This window comes from Giardia intestinalis, chromosome 5, assembly GCF_000002435.2.
Source record: "Giardia intestinalis strain WB C6 chromosome 5, whole genome shotgun sequence".
NCBI lineage: Eukaryota > Fornicata > Diplomonadida > Hexamitidae > Giardia > Giardia duodenalis.
The window spans coordinates 2,886,087-2,900,991 of NC_051860.1; the positions used below are offsets into that span (position 1 = coordinate 2,886,087).

The 14,905-nt window shown below is 49.0% G+C and overlaps 10 protein-coding genes across 10 annotated transcripts; 6 read left to right on the forward strand and 4 right to left on the reverse strand.

The window, feature by feature from the left end:
• Position 1: 1 nt before the first annotated feature.
• GL50803_0017199 (Sun/nucleolar protein family protein) lies at positions 2-2,230 on the forward strand (the record flags this gene model as incomplete). Its single annotated transcript, XM_001706782.1, has 1 exon — positions 2-2,230. The coding sequence occupies one exon, from the start codon at positions 2-4 to the stop codon at positions 2,228-2,230; it is 2,229 nt and encodes a 742-aa protein (XP_001706834.1).
• A 52-nt stretch (positions 2,231-2,282) lies between these two features.
• GL50803_0011214 (Kinase, AGC PKA) lies at positions 2,283-3,362 on the reverse strand (the record flags this gene model as incomplete). The annotated part of the gene is made up of 1 exon (XM_001706781.1): positions 2,283-3,362. The coding sequence occupies one exon, from the start codon at positions 3,360-3,362 to the stop codon at positions 2,283-2,285; it is 1,080 nt and encodes a 359-aa protein (XP_001706833.1).
• Positions 3,363-3,419: 57 nt separating this feature from the next.
• Positions 3,420-4,967, forward strand: GL50803_0017200 (uncharacterized protein; the record flags this gene model as incomplete). The annotated part of the gene is made up of 1 exon (XM_001706780.1): positions 3,420-4,967. One exon carries the CDS (start codon positions 3,420-3,422, stop codon positions 4,965-4,967), a length of 1,548 nt encoding a protein of 515 aa, XP_001706832.1.
• A 75-nt stretch (positions 4,968-5,042) lies between these two features.
• Positions 5,043-5,816, forward strand: GL50803_0093938 (Triosephosphate isomerase, cytosolic; the record flags this gene model as incomplete). Its single annotated transcript, XM_001706778.1, has 1 exon — positions 5,043-5,816. The coding sequence occupies one exon, from the start codon at positions 5,043-5,045 to the stop codon at positions 5,814-5,816; it is 774 nt and encodes a 257-aa protein (XP_001706830.1).
• An 88-nt stretch (positions 5,817-5,904) lies between these two features.
• GL50803_0092645 (5' nucleotidase family protein) lies at positions 5,905-7,710 on the forward strand (the record flags this gene model as incomplete). The annotated part of the gene is made up of 1 exon (XM_001706777.1): positions 5,905-7,710. The coding sequence occupies one exon, from the start codon at positions 5,905-5,907 to the stop codon at positions 7,708-7,710; it is 1,806 nt and encodes a 601-aa protein (XP_001706829.1).
• A 314-nt stretch (positions 7,711-8,024) lies between these two features.
• GL50803_0011209 (Cathepsin L) lies at positions 8,025-9,638 on the reverse strand (the record flags this gene model as incomplete). The annotated part of the gene is made up of 1 exon (XM_001706776.1): positions 8,025-9,638. One exon carries the CDS (start codon positions 9,636-9,638, stop codon positions 8,025-8,027), a length of 1,614 nt encoding a protein of 537 aa, XP_001706828.1.
• Positions 9,639-10,015: 377 nt separating this feature from the next.
• GL50803_0011207 (uncharacterized protein) lies at positions 10,016-11,593 on the forward strand (the record flags this gene model as incomplete). The annotated part of the gene is made up of 1 exon (XM_001706775.1): positions 10,016-11,593. The coding sequence occupies one exon, from the start codon at positions 10,016-10,018 to the stop codon at positions 11,591-11,593; it is 1,578 nt and encodes a 525-aa protein (XP_001706827.1).
• A 17-nt stretch (positions 11,594-11,610) lies between these two features.
• GL50803_0060401 (uncharacterized protein) lies at positions 11,611-12,696 on the reverse strand (the record flags this gene model as incomplete). The annotated part of the gene is made up of 1 exon (XM_038046213.1): positions 11,611-12,696. One exon carries the CDS (start codon positions 12,694-12,696, stop codon positions 11,611-11,613), a length of 1,086 nt encoding a protein of 361 aa, XP_037902314.1.
• Positions 12,697-12,728: 32 nt separating this feature from the next.
• Positions 12,729-13,364, forward strand: GL50803_0015369 (uncharacterized protein; the record flags this gene model as incomplete). Its single annotated transcript, XM_038045822.1, has 1 exon — positions 12,729-13,364. The coding sequence occupies one exon, from the start codon at positions 12,729-12,731 to the stop codon at positions 13,362-13,364; it is 636 nt and encodes a 211-aa protein (XP_037902315.1).
• On the reverse strand, positions 13,341-14,903 carry GL50803_0011204 (Rab-GTPase-TBC domain-containing protein; the record flags this gene model as incomplete). The annotated part of the gene is made up of 1 exon (XM_001706774.1): positions 13,341-14,903. The coding sequence occupies one exon, from the start codon at positions 14,901-14,903 to the stop codon at positions 13,341-13,343; it is 1,563 nt and encodes a 520-aa protein (XP_001706826.1).
• Between the last annotated feature and the right edge of the window lie 2 nt (positions 14,904-14,905).

A 14,905-nucleotide genomic window follows, 5' to 3' on the forward strand; every position in this document is an offset into this window, starting at 1 on the left:
AATGACGCTGGACCCACCCTCTACTAATCCTGTTCCCCCCACAGATTCTGCCGCTCTTCCAGACGAGAAGGCTGTTATCGAGGAGCCTGGTAGTAAACGATGTGGAAGGGACAGTACGCCTATCAATCCCAAAGCAAGTAGAATAGCTAATTATTACAGACGGATACTTTCCGCCACCGACATGGAGCTGTACCTTGAATACTTTGTCAGGCCGTTGCCAACTACCTTCAGAGTTTCTGCAGCCCATAAGCCGCGGACATTTCAGCCTCGCTATTCAGATCAGTTTGGTATCCTTTTTCATCGCTTTGCTACGGAAGAACAAGACACGTCAGAACTAGGTTCCAAGCAGCAAGAGCTCATGATTCAGAAGCTCCCCTGGATTCCTGGAGGGTGGATGTTCACGGCTGATAGGCGCGTTATCCGCCTGTCTGAGCAGTACAAGCGACTGCATAGTTTCATAAACTTACAGCACGAAGCTGGGTTCATTGTGCGCCAGGAGGCCGTGTCAATGATACCCCCCATCTTTCTGCAGGCACATGCTGGGGAGGCTGTCCTTGATGTGTGCGCCGCACCGGGCAGTAAGACGCTCCAACTGTTGGAAGATGTCGGACCCACAGGGCTCCTTATGGCCAATGATGCTGATCTTAAGCGATGTTATGTGCTTGTTCATAACACCATCACCGTGTCTATGCCCTCCCTTGTTATCACTAACTGTGACGCAAGCCGCTATCCTTCGCTGCCAGGAGGAATGCTTTTCGACAAAATCTTAGCTGACGTTCCGTGTAGCGGCGATGGGACTCTCCGCAAGGCTCCCGATATTTGGCCTCGGTGGTCTCCGCACGGCGGGCTCAGTCTCCATCCTCTTCAGCTGCGCATCCTTCTCAGATCTCTACAACTCCTCAAGGTAGGGGGGACACTTGTGTATAGCACGTGCAGCTTGAACCCCATTGAGAACGAGGCAGTCGTGGCGTCTGCTCTTCAAATCTGTCAGGGGTCATTGGAGGTTTTGGATGCTTCCCACATTGCTCCATCTCTCATTCGATCTCCTGGGCTCACAACATGGCCTGTTGTGGATCCGGCCACCGATGACGTTATAGACTCTGTTTCAGCCGCACACCCCACTTCCCGGGGGAACATATACCAAACCATGTTCCCCTATGCTCTCTTTGGGCCTAGCGAGAACGCCTTTGAAATGCACGCAAGTCTCCAACTGGCGAATCTGAGGGCTTGTGACAAGCAGTTCTCTGCTGAGAGAGTGTCACCTCTACCACATGACATTCAGGCCCAGCTCACGAGAACAATGAGGTTTTATCCGTGGCTCCAGGACACAGGAGGCTTTTATGTAGCTTTGCTGAAGCTCGCAAAGCCTTTGCCGTCATCAGAATCTAGCGCCATCTTAGCAGAATTGATCAGCTCTGCTGCCTCCTTTGAAAAGAGTCAACTGGAGCTTTTCAATGCTGACGCGTGTCCACGTCCTCCAAGGGGCATTCCTCCGCCAATGTGGCAGGATCTTCCCATGCAGCCATTAAAGGATCTAGAGATCGTCGAGTCAGTTAAAAAAGAGTACGACCTCCCCGAAGACTTCATCGGGTCATACGTTCTTGCACAACGTCAACCCGAAGGGGCGTCACGAATTATAATGATTAGCGAGAAGGTTGCGAACATCTTTCTTACTGGCAATGCCAGCAACTACCAGACAATCTTTAAGGTTGTTATAGCTGGGTGTGGATGCTTCCAGAAGCAGACGGGGAATGACAAGTTCCGTGCTACAGATGGCACCCACATATGGCGAATTCCGCAGTCAAGTGCCCCATTTCTTCTGAGTAACGCACAATCTTGCAAGCGAGCTCTTCCACCCGTTCCCCACGACATCTTTATGGCGCTCCTATCAAGCGGCCTGGACAGCGGGGAAACCAACGACCAAACAGTCCTGTTCACAGAGCTGAGCAAAATAAACCCAGAGTATGTGCAGCGCGTCACTGATTTGAAAATGCTCGGTCAATGCATACTTTCCATCGACTGCACAGAGACAGACTGTGGTGCAATACAGATGCTAGAGGGCATGCTTTTTTCGGGGTGGCTTGGGGCCCATAGTCTCGGTTTACATGTTCAAAGAAGGCAGCGTGCCGCTCTGTACGAGATGATAAGTGCTGTTAATATTAAGCCTGGACCCTCTCGATCCACTAGACAAAAGGCGGCCAGAAAAGAACGTAGGGAGCAAAAGGAGTAAGGAGTGAGGAATAAGTAAGGTAGGGTTTTGTTTTATGTCAAGGGTCACGCACCTATTTAAATCCCACAAACAGGGCGTCTATTTCTTCCTGAGTCCCAGGTATCTCTGCCAGGCCCAGCTCGGCCGCATCGCTCCCTAGATTCTCGTAGTCGATCTCGTCCTCTTCAAAGTTACCATTCTCATCTAGATAGTCTTCATAATTGGCGGTGTCGGCAGGGTCTGTGAGCTTAGGGACAATGGGGGCCTTCACGACTTTTTTCTCAAACCAAGACCAATTGACCCCTGAGAAGAATGCGTGCTTCATAATGTCTGCCGTGCCGTTGTTTATAGATGCCCCCAATCTCCTTGTTTTGTCAGGGTTGAGTAAGCGGATAATCAGGTCCTTCGCTGCCTTGTCAAACCCACTTGCAAAAGTTATCTTTCCCCCAAGGATCTTCTTACAGGTCATATCAGGATTGTCATCGAAGAAGGGCGGAGACCCTGTTAGCATCTCATATATGAGGACGCCGAAGGCCCACCAATCTGCAGACATATCGTGCCCGGTCGATCGGATAATTTCGGGGGCCAAGTATTCTGGGGTGCCCACGATACTGAAAGTAAGTTGGGACACCGTATCCCCGTCTGCATTCTTCTCGACCAGGCGCTTAGCAAACCCCAGATCAGCAAGCTTTATATGGCCTGTGTTGTCAACGAGGACGTTCTCTAGCTTCAGATCACGATAGGCGATGCCCAGATTATGTAAATACCCCAATGCCAGGAGGATCTCGACGGCAAAGAACTTAACAACTTGGAGTGGAAATTTGTTATATCTGCGTAGGTGATAGAAAAGCTCGCCGCCCTGGATGAAGTCCAGGATGATGTATACATTCTTGTCGTCCTGATAGGTTCCATACTGCCTAATGATAAACGGAGACCTCACGACACGCAAGATACTACACTCGTTGTTAATGTGAGCAACCTGCCGAAGGGCAATAATCTTCCGCTTGGACATTGCCTTCACGGCGTAGTACTTTCCTGTGTCAATGTGCTGTGCAAGAGTGACCCTGCCGAAGGATCCCGAACCAATATTCTTTATATGCCTGAGATCCTTGTAAGATAGCTCTGGATACGCTTCTACTTGAATATCTTCCATGAGCAGAGTAGAAAGCTTTTTAAATTATTTCTAGTAAAGCTCTGTGCGGGGATTGATATGCATGTCTCTCTGGACATTGATGTGTCGCCGTCAAGTCGCCTACCTGCTGGTAAGTGGCTTGTAATTCGGGCTGGTGTTCAGGAAGCGGATCTGGAGACATTGCCCTCTCCAACTCAGAGGCCTCTTTTAGCAAAAGAGGTGCAGAAGGGGCCCCAGAAAACGCGTTGGTTCTTCACTAAGCTACTTGCCAAAGAGAAGGGTGAGCATCTGGATCATCACAGCTACACGCTGAGGGTCCCTAGAGCGGCTGCAGAGGTCGATGACCTTTCGTCCATACTGCTCGTCGATTTACTTGTTCAAGGAGTACTGCCAAATGAGTGCGCAGAACACAAACATTCGTGGTTGGACACGCGTGCTGACAGCAACGACACTGTGCTGTTAGGTAGGTACAGGGTTAGCCTTGCAGATCTCTTGGGCTCGCGGGGACAATCACAGTCCGTTTCAATTACCTCCCTTATTGAGGACAGCAAGCTTGCCAACTTGGCAGTTCAGTACCAGCAGTTTGCAGGAACAAGGATGGATAAGCAGGTTATCGTGACAATGGACAGGCCAGGCGCAAGAGGGTACCTGTCCCTGTGTGTGTGCACAAAGGAAGCGGGACACGCCCTCTATGATGTGGTCTATCAAGATGTTGCTAGCGGCATGAAGACAGGCCCAACGTTTGAACTAACAATTCCATATGATATTCTCCTGTGCTACTTCTCGTCGTATGGACTGGCAATTGCAGATAAGGGAGAGACAGGTATTCCTTCTAGCAGTGTCATTAGTAATGCAGAGCTGAAGAAGATGGGACAAGACCTTTTGCTTGGCCCTCGAGATAGTCAGGCATCAGTTCGTCTCTCTTCTAACACCTCTCTCAGCACCTCGTCCAAGCTAAAGCAATCTACAATCCGTCTAAAGTATATTGATAAGCAATGTAAAATTGACCAGATACTATATGTCATGATAGACGATTCAGTTTCACTACGCTTTGAATGCATCAAATTAGGAGTACAGACAAGTGCTCGTATGCTTTTGCAAGCCATTTTTGAAAAGACCTCCCAACTGATTGGTGACATGGAACCAGGTCCAGATGAGCGGAAGAAACCCTCATGGCGCATTCCATGGATGGAGGTTCCTGTCCCGGGGGTTAAGCGATTTCTTGAGGAGGCTATCGAGGTCCTTCATTCTCACATAGTAGATGATAACACATTAGTGCGAGTCTCGGGCCTTTCGGAGCGTCCCTTTGGGCGGTTATCCTATGACACTGTTATATCTAAAAGAATATATGCGCTAGTGCTATCTAATGACGTGCTACACTCCATAGATCTTCATACTTGTATCAGCGAATGTAGTTCTGTGGTGTTTCTTCTATTCTGCTTCATGCACCGTGATTTGGACCCCGACAAGCTTCTGGCACAATACAGTAATGTTATTATATTTGATATTCTTCGACCTGACTATGACCAACTCCAGCACGTACTTCTTTCCATCTGCAGTTGCATTCGCTACAATGCTGAAAGCGAAAAACGCAATCACTGTATCTGTGGATATCACATTGGCTAAAGGGTTATGCCCTGGACACCATTGGCTGCCTCGGATCAAGACTTCAAATTAGAAATTCTAGCCAGAAAATAAATCATGCCTGCTCGTCGCCCCTTCATCGGCGGTAACTTCAAGTGTAACGGCTCTCTTGACTTTATCAAGAGCCACGTGGCGGCAATTGCTGCCCATAAGATCCCTGATTCCGTGGACGTCGTCATTGCCCCTTCCGCCGTACACCTGTCAACAGCCATTGCGGCAAACACGTCAAAACAGTTGAGGATAGCAGCGCAGAATGTGTACCTAGAGGGGAACGGGGCGTGGACTGGCGAGACAAGTGTTGAGATGCTTCAGGACATGGGTTTGAAGCATGTGATAGTAGGGCACTCTGAAAGACGCAGAATCATGGGGGAGACCGACGAGCAAAGCGCCAAGAAGGCTAAGCGTGCCCTGGAAAAGGGGATGACGGTCATCTTCTGCGTCGGAGAGACCTTGGACGAGCGCAAGGCCAACCGCACCATGGAGGTGAACATCGCCCAGCTTGAGGCGCTTGGCAAGGAGCTCGGAGAGTCCAAGATGCTCTGGAAGGAGGTTGTCATTGCTTACGAGCCCGTGTGGTCCATTGGCACGGGCGTGGTGGCCACGCCCGAGCAGGCAGAGGAGGTCCATGTGGGGCTCCGAAAGTGGTTTGCGGAGAAGGTTTGTGCCGAGGGCGCACAGCATATCCGTATCATTTACGGGGGATCGGCCAATGGAAGCAACTGCGAGAAGCTTGGCCAGTGTCCGAATATTGACGGCTTCCTTGTCGGTGGCGCTTCCCTCAAGCCGGAGTTTATGACGATGATCGACATTCTTACGAAGACCCGTACATAGGCATGTGGCTAAGCGTGTTGTAAGCTCTTGACCTCTGGGCTGTATCACATCCAAGAGTAAATTGACAAATAAAGGCGCTAGCAAATAAATGGTGCTGGCCGTTCTGGCTCTTGCCCTGCTTTTCGCAAGCACCGCAGAGGCCCAGAATCTGGCCCTTGACGTTATCTCAGTCTCCGATACACATGGGTGGATTTATGGCCACAGACACCAGAAGGAGCTAGGAGACTACGGAACCCTTGTGTCTTACATCGAACGCACCAGGGACGAGGCAGCCAAGGATCCTGCGCGTGCCGTGCTGGCCATAGATGGCGGCGACCTCATTGAAGGTACGGGCCTCAGCGACGCAACGCCCATTAAAGGCATGTACATATACCAAGCCGCCAGTGAGGTAGGCTTCGACCTCATAACAGTCGGCAATCACGATCTGGGGTCAGAATCCAGTACCGCATACATCCATGAGAAGATTGATGACATGTTCGGGGACGCCTATGTCTCAACTAATACCTTCATGAACGCAGACAATTCTCCATTGGTGAAGAACCGCTACAAGCACATGACACTGAAGAATGGGCTCAACGTCCTTATGTTCGGGTTTCTGTATCGCAGTAGCTACGTATCATCGTACGTTGAGCGAGCCAGTGATATCATCAAGACCGCTGAGATTCAGGCGATCCTGGACAAGTACTTTGACAAGACAGACGTCCTCGTGGTGGCCAATCACATGAGCTATTCAGATGGTGAGCTGGAGAACATCGTGAATGCATTTCGCTCATACTATGGCGGAAGGGGATATACTATTCCAATAATTCTTATCGCTGCACACAGCCATCGCTTATATAACGACGCCTGTGCATTTGACCAGACCGGCCAGTGCTTTATTGTGGAGGCCGAGTGCTACTTAAAGCGCATTCAGCACATCAAGTATAGCTTCACCCCCATACAATACATGGATACGAAAACTAGGGCTACAAGAACAGGCTATCAGATGGCCGTCCCACCCACTGTCCTTACTCCTTCAAAGAACATACCAAAAACAATGGCAGACAGATTTGGCTTAGCCGTGGATCAATTTGACACACCAAAGGCAATAGCCCTACGGGAAAAGATACATGGCTGGGTTGACAGCCTCGACCTTAACCGTGTGCTCGGCTGCAGCAACTATTTATACTCCAAGTCTGTTGGGATGGAGTCCCCGACGTCTGTGTTCAATATTTGGCTCAATGCTGTCGTTCCAGCAGAGATTTATAATGATGACCGCCTGTCTAAGTGCACGCAGTTTCCAGTGACAGGGAGCTCGTCCGTCAGAGACTCCATCTACAAAGGAGAGTTCGTCGTCGACGACTCCTATAACGTGATGCCCTTTAAGAATTCATTTGTGTATATCGCAAATCTCACCGCAGAAGAGGTGGCCTGTGCATTTTCCGGTTCCATCCTGACATACACCGAAGAGGAACAGCTACAGAACATTTACACTTACGAGGCTGCTCGCGCCAGCATCCCGCGTTATGTTACCCCGATGGATCCCTCGTCTCTCCCATCTGACAGTTGCTATGACTTAATTCTCACTTCGTACGATGCTGACAAGTTTGCAGGCCGTTTTAGAAAGGGAGGGAGCTGCTATAGTATGGTTGACCCATCTAAATCGTATCTTGCGGTGGACTACCCTACTCAGCCGAGGCCAAATGTTACAACAGAGGAGCTACTTCCAGACTTCTTTTCCAAATATATGCCCTGCTATACATCCCAATCTGTCGATGGGGTATCAGGCCAAGAAGCTGCTACAACCAGGAGCACCATGCGCATCGTATTCTTCTCTCTCAGCTTCATAGTACTTGCTGCAGTTGTTGCTGCACTAATTGGACTTATTCTCTTCTGCTGCCGCAGAAAGTCATGAGCTACTGCCCTGGAGGTTGTCTTTGGCCGCTGTATATTCGGGAGTAAACACCTGCCTGACTCATTGACTGAGCCAGTAGCGGGAGTGTTAATTGTCACCTGTTCTGAAGTCGTGATCAACCCACGGTGCAAAGCCGGAGCTACAGCTGAACTAAAACCTAATTCCATCAATAGCGATTAGCCAATTGCAATCTATCACACAATTACACAATTCACTGATAATAAAATTCCTTTTTCAAAAAAGCCCAATCCTATGAATCCATAGACTGAAAGGCTACTTTAGCGAAGACTAAATGGAACCCATGCACGGATAGTTCACCTAAATAGTCCCCGCTCTCCTCTAATGTTAACAATTGACACAGACGGCTGAGACTCAGCTTGAGATCCCGGCCTGCTAACCCTCCACCTCTTGCTTTTGATAGTCACAACAAGGATGGCTATGAGAAGGACTACAGCAAGGGATAGTATGGTGCACGTTGCCATTATGATCACGAATGCCTTTTGCTCTGTCTTTAGATCGACCTCGATCGGATCTGGATCAAGAGAGTCCTCGTCGCCTCGTTCCAAGATCCCGCTCCAAACAGTAGAAGAGTCAGCAGGCTTCCGCTGGACATATGGCCTATACATCTCGTATCCTGCTAATGGGAAGTAGGCTGGTATCTCCGTGTATAGAGTCTCCTCAATGCACATAGAATTCTTGCCTATTGCCGCGTAGAAGTGGCCATGACTCCCCCATAGATCTCCCCACGAATTCCGAACAACCCAAACGTCGATGCCACTATAGGTGCCGTACCCAATGATGAGGACTTGATGAATAGCAGCCCGGTCACCATGCTTACATGGTATGTCTAAGATTCCCCTATTATACATTGCAATCCTTCTCAGATACTCATCCCCGAGCGTGGATATGTGCAGGGTGGCAACGACAGGTATTCCTTGGGCCAACAGTGATTTCATAATCTTAATCGCCTTCCCGAACGCCCACACAGGAGATAGTATGTCGTAGATGTAGATAAGTGAGGTCTTGCACGCTGACACTGTGACATAGTTTCCTGGGAGGAAAGGGTTTGATACCTTGCACGAGAAGTCGTCTACAATGGAGTCTGGATTGTGGTATGTGTCTTTCATCATAAACGGAAAGTTCTCAAGGGACTCCACAGTGTCCATGTACGGATTGTTGGCAAGATCAAGGGACAGGAACAGGTAGTTCCCGCCCTCGCAGCAATTATTTATCCCAAACGAAGATTTGTTTAGAAAGTACTGCTCCGAAGCATTGAACTGAGGGTCCTTGAAAACGCTGTCGACGTCACCGTTGTTCTTAAAGTATTCACGAGTCGACCGTATCGTCGCCTCAAAGAGTCCCGCACTCGCCATTGCCCAGCTACAGCCACACAGACCCTGGTTCCTGGCTCTGTCCACCAGGCCCAGCTCGCGAAAGTCAACCGAAGGCGGAAGCTTTGACAAGATTGGAAGCGGATTGGCACGTACATAGACTATTGGTGTGTGACTTCCACAGCTACTCGCTACCAGCGGTCCTCTGTGCACGATTTTCTTAATCATGTGTGCAATCCGTCGCCATCTGCTATCAAATTTAATAATATACTTAGATCTGTGGTGTGGTGACACACTCGGAATAATGTCTTTGTGCAAAACAGGGTTAAGAGTATAAACTACATTCTCCTCTGTCCACGTAAGAATGTCTATGAGGTGGGTGATGCTTCGGGCGTGAGAGACATTAAAACGCTCCAAATTCTCAACGAAGTGCCGAAGTGCTCTCGCATATCCAGTGGCACACTCGTAGTTGTGTCCAAAATGCATGTTGTACTCGTCAAAAAGGCACTTATATCTATTTTCTGTAGTCTCTGAAACCGCAGATGCCCTTGCATGTCCTACTAAAAGATATAGAACAACTAAATTCAAGAAGGGCATCAGTAATTTTAAAATCGGTTAATGAGCCACATTAGCCAATGCAATATGTGTCACAGAACGAGCGGGCCTGAGAAGCCTTAGCAATGTAAAAAAGACGAGAAACACTTTTAATTAAAAGGCATTCATTCAGCACATTTTGTGAAGAACATTTAACATTTTTATAAAGCCAGTCAGCTCTCCAGGTGGTGAAAGCTATGGATCATAGAGTCAATCAAGATATGACCTGTTAAAAGCAATTACGTTAAACACGTCTATTAACGTAGTATTTATTGAGTAGATGCTACAGAGCACAGAAGTACGTGTGGGGTGCGAAGGGGGCAGACAATATGTTGCGGGCCGCTTCTGCTACGGGATGTATGCCAAAAAAATTCTAGGGCATGAAGCCCCACACACTAGCGTCAAACCTAATTGCAGCGGCTCGTCTGGGTGATATTGGTGCACTGAAGAATGCGCTACCGAACGAGGTCGGAAAGCTGGGCCCAGACGGCCTTTCTGCGCTCCACGTGGCCATCTTGGCTAATCACGAGGAATGCTGCTTTCTACTCGCCCCTTATGAGGCTCTTATATGTACTAAAGATGGCGTGAGTCCTCTTGTGCTTGCCATCCGGGTGGGGAACGAGATTTTGGTAGAAATGTTGTTAGAATTTTGTGAGGACACAGAAACGCAAGGTACGCTTTCGTTGCTGGATGAGGCTGTTCTCTGTGATAATTTGGGCATACTCAGGCTGCTTCTTACTCGAGACTTTACAATGGAGCAAGTTCTGCAAGCGTTGAGAACCGCACATAAAGGGACTTCTTACGACAGTGTGCATACAATACTATCTGACTACCTACTCACACACTGGGGAGATGCTCACACTGCTAAGAATAAAACCCTCCGCGTGCCACCTGAACCCAATGCCAAGGTCAATCATACGACATCTACAAAAGAGGTAATGAGAAACACAGCCCCGCTGAGTATTTCTCAGCTACAGCAGAATCTACCGGAGGAATCTGTCGCTGCAACATCGCAGACAGACATGGGGCATTCGGACACGAATCGCACAGTCACCAAAACCGCCGAAAGATCAAGCGCTCCCCATTTACCAACAGAGGAGAGCTTGAGAAAAATGTCAAAGGAACATTTAATAGGCCTTTGCCAACAGTTGCAAGAAGAGCTCAAGGTCACTACCATGGAAGCTGACCGGTTGGAACGGATCCTGGCCGAAGTTAACAATGCAGAAACAAGCATGCTGCAAGCTTCTCGCGCACTATTGTCTCCGGTTAGATCGGCTGCTCAGCCAAGTCCTCAAACTAAGACAACCGGGACAAGTCCGGTACCCGGGGCAAAGGATGTCGGAGAAGCAGAGCTAGTGTCACTAGAGTCTTACAAGCAATTGCAAAATGTTCTAATGGATCTGCAGATCACATTCGAAGGAATGCAGAGAAGAATGACTGAGGTTGAACTGGCATACACACAAGAAAAAAGAAACTCAAGGGAGCTAAGGGAGAAATTGAGAGAGAGGTTGAAGGACAAGCCTATCAGCGCGCAGCCCCACAATATCTTGGTTCAGAGACGGCCAACTAGTGCCCAGGCCTCTCATGCAACGCAATCATCACACGCATCGCAGCTTCGAGCAAGCTCTCTTAAGAAGGGACTTCCTACCCCAACATCCATCGCCATTCGTTTAGCAGCGCCAACCGCTGCGAGATCGAAAGAGTCAGAAATAGAGAGACTGAGGATGGAAATCATATCAAAGAACACGGAAATACTCAGTATCCAGGCACAAATACACAGCCTGGAGCATGCGTCACTGCATACCTATGGAGCCGTGCAAGATAAGAATCTTATCATAGAGGCCAGAGAGCGCTTAGAGAGAGCTAAGCACCGTTCGCGCGTCGCACAAGTGCAGTTGGATAAGCTGCTTATGAGCAGCAGTCATGCAACCCCACAACGACTTAGGGCTCATGCGTGAGCGAGTTAAGTCCTTACTTAGCCACGGTCTATCCAATTGTCCAGAGGCACAACATAAGGCTGGAAAGGAACGTGGGACGACGCGTCGTCGCTCAAGTGGCATGTGCGACAGATACCTTTAATGTTTAGACGTAACCACGGGCGATGACATTGCGCACACTGATGGAGGGCACCTTTTGTATACTTCTGCGCTCTGTAACGTGACATGCATACAGAGCAGAACTCTAGCCCACTTGACTTAGATTTCTGTGTTTCTCCACTCTTGCAGAAGGGAGTGCAGTGGGGCCCTGCAGAAGCACGATATGCTTTTATTTCATTGCAAATGGGGCAGATTGACCTGTTGTCTCCGAACTCTGACAACGGAGTGCAGTAGGGGTGACACCTGTCAATTGATCGGGAGCTTAAGTAGTCGGACGAAGAGTGGGCAAAATTGCCATACTTGTGCTGTGAAGAGCACTCTCTGCCTGCTGCACTTCCAGAGTATCCCCCCGTGAGTGAACTCGTTGCGTTCTGAGAGGAACCAACCCCTGTAGTGTCTTCTGCTGAGGCCTTGCTGTGATACAAATGAGACACGTGTAACAAGTCTCCGATGTCCCCCGCAGTCCCCATATTGTTCACACCAGATGACCGCGTGCCCCCCTCCTTCGTCACCACGATGCTGCGGTTGGTTTCGGAGGATGAGGGACAGGTCCGGGACTCCTGAAGAAGTCTCTGACGTTCTCTCTCAGAAACTGTCTTCGATATGGCAGTGTGCATGATAGATGACTCCTTCGGCATCAGCGAGAGAATGGACAGGGAATACTTCTTGTCACTTGTGGCCCTGTTTTCCAAGATCTCCGCATCAGAGGAACGAGTAAGGTCCAGCGTCGGAAAGACCACGTCATCCGCCGTAAATATGTCTGCCACAGTGTTATTAGGAAGTAGGTCATTGAAAAAGCCGTCTTTCAAGCCGAGTATAGATATGTATTCGTCCCTCGATTCAACAACGTCGAAGAGGGCGTTTGTCTCTTGCTCGATGCACTGTGAGAGCTGCTCTATGCTATCTAAGGGCTGCACCTCAACATAGAAACTAAATCCGTCCCCCAGATAGACGTGGAGCCGCATTACTATGTGCTAAAGGGCTTTTTTATAAAGTGATGGGAGAAGGCGCACCAGCCCAAGTAAACCATCGCCGCGTGGCACCAGAGATGGAGCTACAGATCCTCCTTCCGTGGTATATCCCTCGGCTTAGCAGTGCACTTGAGGAAGGAGGTTTGGTGCTTCCCGCGGATGTAAACATTATGGATTTAGCACGGGCCATTCTGCTCAATCTTTTAAGACACGACGCTCCTTTCCCTCAGCGCAAGCGGTTAGAGGCACTGATAAATGAGGCGATTGAATTGGTATATAATTGTCCTCCCCCATTTTATCTACTCCCAAGGAATGCCAAGACAGAGCTCAATCTGCTTGCAGATGAAGTAAGACAGATTATTTCTGCCGGTGTGCGCAGCAAAAACCCTGCGTTTGGACGCTTCAAGGTGCTTGGTCCGGCAAAGACCCAACAGGCACTCTCAAGGGCGGTATCAACCACATACTTGGAGTACGAGCAGGCGATCACTAGCAAGGCCAAAGATCCTACAGCCTCCATTTCAGATAGATTGTCAGAGGCCTCACGCTCATTCAAGGGCTTTCGAGCATACCTCAAAGAAAACCTATACGCTACCCTCAAGCGGGATGACATAGCTTTCTCTACCCTCACAGATAATAATTCACATTTGTTCGGAGGTCGCTAATTCAGCAGCAGCTCTTGCTCTGCACTCGTTAAGAAGCCTTGTCTTGAACTTCACCGCAAGGCACTGCTCCATGAACTTTTGTCCATCGGGCATATATCTGGGCAGTCTGTTGAGATACAGCTGGGCATATGTCAGCGGCATGCAGAGAAGCGAGACCTCTCCGGGTTTGCTGATGTTGGCTATCCAGCCATCGAAATACCGCGCATATGCTTGGCTGTCTAATGGATATGGCCATTTCATGCCATACGTTGCTAAAAATTCGTTATGCAGATGGTTCGGAGGACGGGGTAACATCCTCCCAGAGGCGGCTGTTTTGAAGATGGCCACAGCTGCTCTAAAGATAGCTTTCTCACCCTCACACAACAAAGAATCAAAGATGCGTAGAGAAACTGAAAACTTCAAACAGTTACTAAACACTGTCATAAACCATCCAGGAGTGATGCAGAGCAAATCTATACCTACCTCCTGTAAGTAGCTTGCTATCTTTGGTTCTATTTCTCGAAGAAGGTGCATGAGGGTGAGTGCTCGGAGCTTAAGTCCGTACAAGCTTGGAAGGTACATGTTCCCAAACCTCTTGATGAATCGGTAGAAGCACCAAAACGCGAGCGGTATATCTCTTATGTAAATTAGTAGAATTGCTGCCGGGCAATTCATGCCTTGGCAGTACGTTATGTCCTCGTCATGGGAGGCAAATGCTTTGAGGACGAGAAACAGGGCCTGCCGCCCCTCGAGAGACCTGAAGTATACATGTTTGGGGAGTGTTCTATCTATATCTTTGCCTATCTGCGTGACTACCTCACTACATATCTCTCGCTGTAGGTACGCACCAAATGTGGAGCGATCTGTATATTTCTCGTTTTGTTGGTAAAGATTTTGTGCGTTCAAAAGCCGAGGCCAGACATCTTGCCGATAACAGTCGGGTATGCCTTCTCTGCCGAGCTCCTTAATGGCCCTGTAATCGTTAGGTTGGAGCGTTTTATTGTGTGCCTTCCAGTTGGTGATTATGATTTCCCATTGCTGCATCAACGAGTAGCATCTAGACACCTTTCTGTCGCTTACAGATGCTGTTTGCTGACGCTCACCCACAGGTGGCGTGGGGAATAACCTAGTCAAGCTGTCATCTCCTTGGCTCGTGTGCGTGAGTAGGAGATCATCTACATCAGCAGTATCCGCCTCGCTGGCCGCTATCGCTGTGTTACTGAAAAGCCATGCTTCCATGACTGTTTTGGATGTTGCCGAAACATGGGATGCGGTAGATTCCGAGGAGATATGAGAGACACTAGAAAGGGAAGGAGGAGCCGATGCTGCTGGGCTCTTTGCAATACTATACGATGATACAAGGTTAGAAACACCCATATTAGAAGGCTTGTGAGTGTTAATGGGAACGGTACTTGTATCCAAATCTTTTAAGTCAATGGCCGCTTCTGTCACAGAAGGGGTGTCATCGGGCTGTATTGCTTCAGATGTTTCTGCCTGAGCACAGGCTTGGCTCAAAGCCTCCCTGGAGGTACTATCCAAAAGCTCCAAGTAGAGCTCCATTT